Source organism: Benincasa hispida, chromosome 10 (assembly GCF_009727055.1).
Source record: "Benincasa hispida cultivar B227 chromosome 10, ASM972705v1, whole genome shotgun sequence".
NCBI lineage: Eukaryota > Viridiplantae > Streptophyta > Magnoliopsida > Cucurbitales > Cucurbitaceae > Benincasa > Benincasa hispida.
The window spans coordinates 12,978,916-12,990,736 of record NC_052358.1 but is presented as its reverse complement, the minus strand read 5'-3'; the positions used below and the strand labels follow the sequence as shown (position 1 = coordinate 12,990,736).

Here is an 11,821-nt window from a genome sequence, read left to right as displayed (position 1 = left end):
CATACTTAACCAAAAGAAATGCTTTTTTTTTTCCCTATGAAGAAATCGAACTATTACAACATGCTTAAAATCATCATATTGGAGGAAGGAATGGTAATTGAATGAATACCTTATGAAGGGGTTGTATTCTTGAGCAAGCAACCATAATATATCTGTAGATCAGACAAGACAAGAACAATACAAGACAGCAATGATTGATTGATAATATTCTTAATGATCCATTTGATAATCTCCGCAAATCAAAGAAGAATCGATAGCATATAATAGTTCTTAAAGGTTTTCAAGAATCCTTACTGAAAATTGAACATGGTAGAGAAAAAGCTAGCCATTCACACTAAAATCAACAGAATCATTCCAAAACAAAATTTCCTGACATTTGGACGTGAAAGGGAAGGGGATGTATTACACTCAAATTGACCATAACAAAACCTGTTCTGATTACAAAGAAAATTATGCTTTATCAAGTCTCAACAAAAGGTTGCGTGCATAGGTTTCTATCAGCCGACCGAGTAATCTAAATTAACTAGTGACAAAGGGGAAGAGCGAGCCTCAATTGCTCATTAACTGCCTCACGCCAGAATTGAAGAAAATAGAGACATAATTTATCTTGGAAAACCGAGAAGCTTAAGACCTTGGCTTCTCCTTCTTTTCCTTGAAGAGAGCCAGCAGAGATACACCTGACACCTTCACCACCTTAAATCTGACTCCAGGAATATCACCAACAGCATGTCCTTTTCGACCAAATCCAGCAATGAGAACCTCGTCCTATTCATGCAAATACATACATTATGAACGAATGTCGACAAGAGTAACCAAAATCCCTGTGATAAAATCCCAAGCTTCCTTCAAATACTTACATTTTCTTCAATGTAGTTAAGACAACCATCATTTGGGACGAATGCAGCAATCTTCTTCCCGTTCTTAATAAGTTGAACTCTAGCACACTTTCTAATAGCAGAGTTAGGCTGCTTAGCCTCAATACCACTGCACAATACACCAGAAAATTATTAATTACATAAGATTTTTGCTAAGTAGGCCTTACAAAGCACACACAAATAAAATCATCTTACATCTTTTCTAGAACAATGCCTTTTGCATGGGAAGATCCAGCAAACGGTTTCTTCCACTCGTTTCCAAGATGGGATTTCTTGTATGCTTTGTCAGCCCACCTTTGTCTTCTGCGGTGGGACTTCAACTTGCGACCCGCTCCCATTCCCCTTGTCTTCCTGTAAGATATAACTACTACTTAACAAAGAGAATACTGATTGACTATAAATAAATAAATGAGATTTAGTTGCAATAATGTTAAACATTCCCCCACCCTACCAATTATAATTATAAGTTAAACCTGATTTATTAATAATACTGATTTATTTGGATGAATAATGTAACAAACTAGGTAAGGCAGATCTTTTCTGTTAGGTACTTAAGCATCTTGGAGAACCACACACCAAAAGTCAACTATTGAGGTGAGAGAGCCAAGCTACTTAAGTACCACATTGGTCATTCTAACCAATGTGAGACAAAGGTAGCCAATACTACCTTGATTCCTAACATTTTCATAACAACTAATTCTTAAAAAGTATTTACTAAATTCTCAATAATAACTTTTGAAAGACTTATTTAATTATAATAATTCTTAATAAACCTAATGAAAAGTTATCTACATTAAATCCAATGAAATGAAAAGTTATTAAGAATTCTTAATCAGTATAGAAAAGTTTCTAAGAATTATTCAAATTTAATATTTCATAAAACTCCTAATAATACTGACATTTTGAAAGACTTGAGAATTATTTATTAATAATACTTATTTATTTGGTGACATTTCTTTACATTTTTCTGTAATAAATTATACCACTCTTTAGTTGGCCTACCAATTACATTTGTAAGTTGAGCTTTGTTATGTTATAATTATAACAATACTGATTTATAAGTTAAACCTTCTCATTTTTTAAAATACTTTTTCTCTAGATTTAAAGCTATTAACTAATAAAACATTTGGCAGTAAGAGAAGTATTGATATCTAAAACATCACAATTAAACCTGTGACATCCAAAAGCAACCTAGAATCAGACCGATCGTATTTTCTCTCTGTCATAAGGATACTCATACCATCAGGGATCTTTGTACTGAGCAAACTTCCAGTGGTAAAGAAACAAAGTCAATTGTTTGAGTCAAACAACAAACAAAATCCAATTATTGTTGTAAAAAATCGTTAAATCAAACTAGAATCATAGCCACCAACTTGCTCACATCAATATTAGGTGCCCGGCCATATCTTACACCTTAATCAGCTACAACGACTGTTATTCCTATATCTAGGAACGATATTAACAAAACCATAAGGAAATTTGAGTGAAAAAAAACGATATATATCGACGATTATCTAACACAAAAATTATCAAAAGATCGCGTTGTTGAAATAATCAAAGACAATAACAGAATACAATACACTTCGGATTGAGAGTACAGCAACTAGACAGCGCATCATCCTTCTTAACCATTGCTATGGCGTTCTATATTTTTTATCATCAAGAAGAAGCTAATATAAATCATTCCCGTCTGTAAAGTAACTACTGGTTTCTCGACCTTTCAAATCCGTATGATCCAGTTAAGCCATGCGAATCTCGACTACATTGTATACTTCCTTCCCTAGAACATTCATCAATTGAGAGCAAGAAAATAGAAAAGTGGATGAAGTGCATACCCCATGGTGAGTGTGAGAAGTGGATCTCCAAGTGCGAGATTGAAGTAGCAGAGCTCCGGAACCCGGCAGAGACGAAGCTAATTCGGATAACGCCGCCGCACCTTGTGTAAATGAAACCCTAGACTCCTTGCCCCCTTTATATACTGTAGGGTTCTTTGCTAAGCCAAACTCGCTGAAATACTACTGATTTGCCACGTCGGCAACGCTCTATTTCAAAAATTACTTATTTTATTATTTTTTTTTTTTTAAATTGAGTCGGATTGCAAGTTTTTAATTTAGGTTAATTGAAAATTAGATCCTATGATTTGAAAAAAAAAATAGAAAATTTGATTTTATATTTTATAATTTTGACCTTTTAAGTTTTGTCAAATCAAGTATAATTCAATTCAAATCTTCTATTTCAATTGTATTTCAAAAAATATTTGATAGATAATTCAGTTTTATCATGTTTGACAAACAACCCAAGTTCTATTTTTAAAAACTAGTTTCAAATTTTTTATTCAAACCGTGTAAATTATGGAATAATTTTATATTTCTAATCGTATTTTAATAATTATTTAAATTAGAATTCAATTTATGAATTTGCTACAAATCATATGTCTAAAAAAATATGAAATATAACTTTATTTTCATTAAACCCCTTGTTTTTAAATTTCTGATTTGAGATTTTCTATTAAATAGATCTTTTAAGAGTCCAAAAGCAACTCACCTAGAAAGAAAAGAAAAGAAAAAACTAACAAACAACCAACCCAGGGCACATATTAGTAGCTAGTAAGTCTTTTAAAATTTTAATCAGATTTAATTATGACTTTGTAAGTTTAAGAACTAATATAGATATTAAGGTTGGTAATAGGACCGGGACTAGGCAGGAAGGGTTTCCCGTTCCCGTCTCCATTGGGAGATTTTACCCATCCCTACCACTTGAAGGCGGAGATTCCCGTCGAGGAAACGGATCCGAACCCATTTCCCTTCTCAATCCCCAATCAAATAGGGATTTCCTACTCCCGATCAGGACAAGGTCCGTGGAAAATTTTGCCAATCTTAACCGATATAGAAGTAAGCGACATATACATATCCTAGAGAAATCAAACTCTATTGGTGATGCTCAATGTTGGATCGAGGAAATCAGAAGGCTCTCCAATTGCTTTGAAAATAAGCACATTCTAATCAGCTTATTTGTGAGTGGCCGGACACGTTTCCTATTTGAATTTGTACCTCGATCTCTAAGGATCTTCAAATTTCTCCTGCCCTGTGGCGTAATAAAATTCTCTTTATTAATATATATATATATATATATAAACTAAGCAAGTATAAAATGTATCCCTCTCAAAATACAAGAGTTTCAATATGGTGATGGAACAGTATTACAGTGTTCCATTACTAGTGATGACTGTGATCTTGAAAGGAATTCGAATGGTTTCAACTATAAATCACCCAGGCTCTTCGATTGTTGAATAGAGAGTTCAATAATTTTACAACTCTAAGTCCATACTGAGTGAGGTTCTTTGTTTATCTCCTCTTATACCACAGTTGTCAACATATCCTCAGATTTCAAAATGATGTTGCTAATAGAATTGTAAGATTGGGCAAAATCAAAGCTTAGATCACAAATTTAGGTAATAAATTTTCCCTATTGGTTCCACCTGTGCTTGTTCATCAAGATAAGAAGTTTTAGTTTGCTTTTGTGAGTGAATGTTTTTCTTTTTTAAAAAAGAAATAAATGGATAGCTCAAGAAACAATCTTCCCCAAAGAGTCCCTAAGAGGCCATGTTTAAATCCTAACATTGTGATTGTCCTGTTGTACTCATCCATCAAATCCTCAATGAACGTACTCATACATAATTCTTCACATGTTTAAGAAAAAAATGGCATCTCACCTCATAAATAAACAATATAAACTGACTATGCTTCGTTCGAGTGCCCAAGAAATATTGTTGGTTAGCATTGATAATACGACAATTTTCTTCTTCTTGAGTTCACCCCAACATTTGGATTGAAAGATTCGAACCATTAGGTGGTAGAAACATTGATAATACAACAATGGAGGTGATCATCCTCCTAGCCATATTTATTCCTCACGTGGTCTTCCTTCCATGACAATATGGCATAGCGGTAATAGCCTCCACTAAAACGGACAACAACATTTCTCAGTAGTACCTGGTGTTGCAGCGTTTGATATGTTAAACTAGACCTCTGCCTCCTAATCTTGCTTCGTCTACATTCTTTTAAAAAATCTTGTCCATTTCTGCACACAATCCTTCTTCTACATAAGAGGTTACCTTGACTGCTGTATATAAAGCATTAGCAATAGTAAGAGGCCTATTTCAAAAGATTATCAACTTGCAGAGTTATCATTCTTTCAAGTACATCCACCATTCTACGCAATACTTTTCCAGTCATTCAATTAGTGTACGCTCCTAAGTAAAAGAGAATGATAATACTTGCAAGTCAAATTCTTTTGCAAGAACTTTGAGTAACGGCCTGATCATGTACAGAATATAAGTGCTTTCTGTTATCTAATATTTTCAATCTGGGTTTGTTTAGTTTAGGACATAATCAATCCGGTATAAATTGATTTTGATTAAAGACAAGTTTCAGAGTTATTTTGGATATTGCAAAGTGAATTTAAAGATTTTAAAACCACTCCTAAACATGTCCTTAATCTTTGACAGCAGATTCCGTCAAGAGAGTGGGAGATGCTAAGTCTATTTAATGAGATATTTTGAACTGGGAGTTAGCCAATCCGCCAAATGAAGCAATTTCCGGGAGAAACTCTGTTATGGCTACAAGTCTTGTATAGGTGGTCCAAGGAGGGCAGGAGGAACATGTCTCTGACAAATAACATTGTCTTAATCATTATATAGTTTGTTTATGACATTCCAATTGGAACATGAAGGAAAACCTAGAAATCAATAGAGATGAATTCTTCAAGGGGAAAGAACATAGAGAGCTGACAACCCTGCTACATAGTTATTCAAATGTTAAGAATATAAATAAAAAATTCAACACACTCCACCTAGAGTAAACTTTTGACTTTAGCAATAAGTTAACATGCAAATTTCAAACTCCTACCGTTGGTAGTCACTTCTAGAATCTAATTCTAATATTTGCTCTTTGCATTTGCCATTCTCTAACATCAACGAATCTTTTATCTGGAACATGTGATTATCAGTGTATATACTTCGAGAGGATCTTTACATTCAACATTGTTTAGTTGTGTAATTCTAGTTATTCCTGAAAGATATGTGTATTTAAGCAATTCCTTACCCCCAAAGCATTCAAGTTTGAAGTAATTGGAAGAACATGATAGTGATACCATATCATCTTCAAAACCCATCTGAAACTAGATTTGTTATGTAGCCTTAGATAATTGTTTTTCAATGTACATGAAGAACAATCAGAAATTATCCAGAGAAACCAAATAAAGAGTGTACATTATATCTTACTTCGTATATTTTACACTTTTGCAGGATTTTCACGGCATTGTTCTGGACTCCACCTTGTAACTGTGCGTTCTTCAATGGAGTAACTGTCCAAACACGAAGGAGAAACAAAACCGCTTCCATTATCATTGACAGTAAGAACTAGCAGCGTTTTTGCAACGCTTCCACAAAGCCGAATTGTGCATAGAAAATCAGACCAAACCCTCAATCGCCCATTCTCATTACTGCCTCCTCCTTCGGACAACACAAGAACAGCATATTCAGAGTGCACAAGAGCTGGATGGTGACGATAAGCCACAAAATCAACCCCGTATTGAGATCCAGGTCTCACAACCCAATTCTTCAATCGAAGATGTTGATAAGCGATGTAAAACTCGGGGAATGTAGGCTTTTGAGACTTCATATCCTGCCAAAGCTCTTGAACATTCTTTTCACAGTCTTGTCCATCGACAATTTTGAGGCAATTCAAATGATAGAGCAAGTAAAAAGCCTCTTCCATGCCGAATTGAAACCATTGCTTGTCCTTCTCGGCGGTAAGAATTGGTCGACCGAAACAAGCGCGATTAAGAAGATCGGTTTGTTCTTCATCGGCTTGATAAAGTACAGCAGAACCAGATAATAATCCTTGAGCGTTCGACTGTGTCAGAGAAGATTGAAGCTGAAGTACGATATTGGACATGGGATCTGCTAGAGCTTTGGCTTCTGAACCCTTCCCTTTCCATCTCGGCGCCATTCAAGTCGGCGGTGAAACAGTGAAGAGCAAGTTACAGGACTCCAGGGTTAAGTTAAGGTCAACACCGGTGCATACGGGAAAGAATTGCTAAAATAACCGTATCTTTTAACGAGAAAATTGCACAGAGGCCCTTTCTAGGGGCTCAAATGAAAATTAACCTCGATTTTATCAATGTCTTGTAAATTTTAATTTTTACAAAAAAAAAAAAAAAAAAAGTATATATACCCACGCCCAAAACGTTGCTCGTTCCCTCTCTTGTCTCCTTCTTGCAAGGTGAGTTAGGTGACTGGCGAGGGAAGACGGACAACATGGAGTGAATCAATGGTTTGGTGTGAATCTTTCGACGTAGAACGAGTAGATCTAATGTGGGGTGAACAGATCCACGCATCTTCTAGCGCGGGATGATTTTTCCAGTATGGGGCGAGAAGATCTGATGCGGGGTAATTTTTCCGACATGGGACAAGCAGATCCAACATGGGACAAATCAACGAGTTGGGATTCTGGATGGTCACGGTCAACGACGATATGTAGGGTGTTCTTGTTATATATATATATATATATACTGTCATATGGTGATTTTTCTTTTTCGATATATATGGGGGAATTTGTACGGATGACCCAAAAATTGGGTTGAAAATATCAAATGAATCAATTTTTTTAAAAAAAATGTCAAATGACCATTTGCTGATATCAAATTCAGGTGAAATTACCAAAATACACTCGCGCACACACAGAAAAGTATCTCGCTCTTGCTTGGTCTTGCTTTTTTTCTTTCTTTCTCTTTCTTTCTCTCTTTCTCACTATCTCTCTCTTTCTCGCTCTCTCTCGTCCCAATTCTCTCGCTCTCTCCCTTTCTCTCTTTCTCACACTCTCTCTCTCTTTCTCTCTTTCCCGCTTTCTGTCTCTTTCTCGCGCTCTCTCTCTCTTTCTTTCTCACTCTTTGTCTCTTTCTCTCTCTCGCGTTATCTCCCTTTCTCTCTCCCCCTCTATCTCCCTTTCTCTCTCTCGCTCTTGGTCTTGGTCTCGCTCTCTCTCAGTCTCAGTCTCGGTCTCGATCTCGCTCTTTTTCGGTCTCGGTCTCTCTCTCTTTCTTTAGTTTTATCAACTTTGGTTTTGCTGAAGTTGTTCAGAGAAGAAGTCGTAAACATCATAAGCAAAACAAGAATAAAGAATAAAAGATTTTCATCGAGTTCGTCTACTGGAAAAGAAGAAGAGGAAGTAAAAAGGAAAGAAAAAAAAGGTCGAAGGTCACGCTAGAGAAGAAGAAAAGAGCAAGAGAAAAATAAATCTAGATGACAAATTTGTAACTTCACTCATCTATGACATCAGCAGAAGGTCATTTGACAATTTTTTAAAATTTTTTGGGTCATTTTTTTAAAACAAATATTCTATATATACGGTGATTTTTTTATATGTACTATGATATACATATATATTTGTTTTTGTTATATTCTGTGATATATAAATTCAATTTTTTATTGAGATTTTATGTTTTATGATATATATATTGATATATGTTAAACTTTAAGTTCATTTGTGATTTATATGCTGTGGCAGATAGCTTCGTTTGTTTGGAAAGCATGAGATTTTAAATTGAATTTGAATTGGTCATATTAATTGATAATTAGCGATTTCCATTAGGGAGTTTCCATTAAATTTATGTAAATAGGATTTAATGTTCTAACGTTTATGTAAGAATAACCATGAATCTAAAATATGGTATATATGAGATAATAACGCAAAATATAAACACACTCAAAATAAACAATGAACTATAATAGACAAACTCAAATAAGTCAAACCATTATATAAAAATTGCATTATAATGGCATATGTATCAAACATTGGGAAATATATTATAGACACACAAACAATACCTAATTAGAAAGACATATATATCGGAATACTTTGGACATATATATCAGAATACTTTGGACATATGCCAAATATACAATGGAATATATTACATGGAAACAAACAGTACTCAAAACAAACAATAAAATATATCACATAATATAAAAAATCAAATGTTAAATGTATTTTCTCTCTTCAATTAAAATGGAAAAAAATATATTAAATACATTTTCTCTCCCCATTTGAAAATGAAAAAAAATTATATTAAATGCATTTTCTATCTCAATAATAAATGCAATTTCTATCTCTATCGTTAAGGAAACTTCGTAAATATGAAAATATATATAAATAAATCATAAAAATAATAATAAAAAGGTTAAATTTGTCAAAAAAAAATAATACTATTTTTTTTTTTGGAAAAAATTCAAATTTAAAGACATTTTTTTTTAAATATATGGACTATAGAGGATATTATATGTAAAAATCTATTTTTAGAAAGGGATAGTTGCATAAATAGAATTCAAGCCCAAAATAATAGAATGCATAGTACAAGGATAAAATAATTGTATATATAGATCAAAAATTGTAAAAGACTAAAAAATCCATGTATAGCCACCATTTTGTTTGCTTCTTCCCAGTTTTCTCAAATTAAAAGCTATCATTGATAGCAGCTATCAGTGATAACCACTGATGGCAGCTATCACTGGTAGCTTCTATCAATTGCTATAGATGATAGATGCTATCAGCGATAGCTTTCAATTTGAGAAAAATTAATACAATCTTGAAATATTAGCTTTCAATCTTGAAATTTTAGCTTTTAATTTGTTATCAATTATTAGTAGCTATCATTGATTCACTTTCATCAATTGGAATCAATGTTGAAATATTACTACTTAAGGCTATCAGTGGCTATCAATGATAGATTTATAAATAGTGATCAACTTTGAAAGAAGACCAACAACTTTGATTACCATAGTAGTTATCACTAATAATTTTTTATCATGGCTATCACGGATAACAACTATCAGTCATTATCACTTATAAACTTTCATCAATTAGAATCAACCTTGAAATATTAACACTTAAAGCTATCAATGATAGACTTCTATAATTGGTTATCACCTTTGAAAGAAACTCGATATATAAATATCACCTAAGTTTTATCACTGATATCACTAACATTGCTCATATTGTGGTTATCAATGATAGCTTCTTTCACTAATAACATCACTAATAAGATGCTATCAATGATCTCACTGATATCATGCTATCAATGATAGTTCTCTATCACCGATAACGTGTTATCAGTGGTAGCTTCTATCACCGATAACGTGCTATCAGGTAGCTTCTATCATCAATAACATGCTATTAGTATTAGCTTCTATCGTTGGTAACATGCTATCAGTAGTAGTTTCTATCAATCATAGCCACTGAATACCTTTTTGCCCCCTTTTTTGTCATTCTTAAACATTTATAAGTCACTTTTCTTTTCGATGATAGCTTCTATCACTGATAAACATGCTATTAGTGATAACTTATAGGCATTTCACTTACATTTTAGCTCGAGATTCAACTTTATTAATTAAATTCACTAAATTGACTATCAATGATAGATTTCTATAAGTGGCTATTAACTACGAAAATATGATCAAAGATTAAGCTATCAATGATAGAAAATATTAGTGACTATCACTGATAGACTTTCATTTTCTATTTATATTTATTATTTGTTATAATAATCAAACTTGATGATTGGCTTGTTGGTGTTAAGTCACTTATGATTGAGTACTTTCAAGTCCTGCGTATGGACTCAACTTCATAATTCTTGTGAAAAAAAAAGGGGGAAGAAGAAAAAATTCAAATAAAGGAAAGAAAAATTTTAAAAATAAGAGAAAGAGAATAAACAAAAACTGAAAAAAGGAAAGAAAATTAAATAGAAAAAAAAGGAAGTAAAAACCGGACAAATGAAAGAAAAACTAAAAAAAGAAAAAGAAAGGGAAGAAGTAAAAAGTCGGAGAAAGAAAATAAAATAAAATAATAAAAAAAAATAAGGGAAGAAGCAAAAATCGGAGAAAGGGAAAAAAATGATAATAAAAAAAGAATAAACAAGAACCAAAGAAAGAAAATAAAAATAAATAAAAGAATAAATAAAAACCGAAGAAAGAAAAGAAAAATAAAAAAGAAAGAAAGAAAGGAAACAGGAGGGAAATGAAAGGAAAGAAAAAGTAAGGGAAAAAGAAGGAAATAAAAGAAAATAAAAGAATAAAAGAAAGAAACATAAATCGGATTAAGGAAAGAATAAAATAACAAAAAAAAAAAAGAGGAAGAAGCAAAAACTGAGAAAGAAAATAAAATGAAAAAATTGAGGGAAAAAGAAAAAATCGAAGAAGAGAAAGAAAATAAAAAAAAAACTACAAAAAAAGGTGTAAAAAAATAAGACAAGGAATGACGAAATTTGAAATTTAAAAAAAAATCAAAGTTCGACTAGTCAACTCATCTATATTTACAAATATTTTAAAGATGTAATATATTTTTAGATTTTTTTTCTTATTCTACTATGTATTACAAATATCCTTTTAAAAACCAATGAAATTTGGCTCTGGCATGAAATGACCACTTTAACCCAAAATCATCTTCTTCCTTTTTTCTTCTACTGTTCTAGTTTTGTGCATTTATCTTTTTTTTTTTTTTTTCTTCTTTCTTTCTTTTTTTTTCTGCATTTTTCTTTTTCTTCTCCTTCCTCCTTTTTTTTCTCGACATTTCTATTCTTATTTTTTCCTTTTTTCTGTGACATATACCATCATATTGTAGTTTTTTTATATACAGTATCATATAGTGATTTTTCGTTTTCGATATATCTAGTGGTTTTTTTATATATTCATTTTCGATATTTATGGTGATTTTTCGATATATATTGTGATATATACCTTCAATGTTTTATTGAGACTTTCTGTTTTATGATATATACACCAATATATATATATATATATTGAACTTTAGGTTAATTTGTGATTCATATGTTGTGGTAGATAGCTTTGTTTATTTGAAAATCATGAGGTTTTAAATCGAATTTGCATATTA

The 11,821-nt window shown here is 32.3% G+C and overlaps 2 protein-coding genes across 6 annotated transcripts; both read right to left on the bottom strand.

The window, feature by feature from the left end:
* Positions 1–239: 239 nt before the first annotated feature.
* Positions 240–2,867, bottom strand: LOC120087732 (40S ribosomal protein S23). Its single transcript, XM_039044615.1, has 4 exons — positions 2,711–2,867; positions 1,071–1,226; positions 858–984; positions 240–765 (listed from the first exon to the last, which is right to left on the bottom strand). Exons 1-4 carry the CDS (start codon positions 2,713–2,715, stop codon positions 625–627), a joined length of 429 nt encoding a protein of 142 aa, XP_038900543.1. The 5' UTR covers positions 2,716–2,867; the 3' UTR covers positions 240–624.
* A 1,618-nt stretch (positions 2,868–4,485) lies between these two features.
* Positions 4,486–7,015, bottom strand: LOC120087735 (tRNA-splicing endonuclease subunit Sen2-1). 5 transcript variants are annotated; one of them, XM_039044621.1, is made up of 2 exons: positions 6,157–7,015; positions 4,486–4,955 (listed from the first exon to the last, which is right to left on the bottom strand). In XM_039044621.1, the coding sequence occupies exon 1, from the start codon at positions 6,884–6,886 to the stop codon at positions 6,167–6,169; it is 720 nt and encodes a 239-aa protein (XP_038900549.1). In that variant the 5' UTR covers positions 6,887–7,015; the 3' UTR covers positions 4,486–4,955; positions 6,157–6,166. The 5 variants fall into 5 exon arrangements, with proteins under 5 accessions (XP_038900549.1, XP_038900547.1, XP_038900548.1 ...); XM_039044619.1 differs by having other exon boundaries at positions 4,486–4,997; positions 6,157–7,014; XM_039044620.1 differs by having other exon boundaries at positions 4,486–4,994; positions 6,157–7,014.
* Between the last annotated feature and the right edge of the window lie 4,806 nt (positions 7,016–11,821).

Coding starts and splice junctions, on each gene's coding strand:
- LOC120087732 (XM_039044615.1), bottom strand. Junction 985..1,070: donor GGCATTGTTCTAGAAAAGAT/GTAAGATGATTT, acceptor TGTATTGTGCAG/TGGTATTGAGGCTAAGCAGC. Junction 766..857: donor TTAACTACATTGAAGAAAAT/GTAAGTATTTGA, acceptor TTGCATGAATAG/GACGAGGTTCTCATTGCTGG.
- LOC120087735 (XM_039044621.1), bottom strand. CDS start 6,886: ATGGCGCCGAGATGGAAAGGGAAGGGTTCAGAAGCCAAAGCTCTAGCA.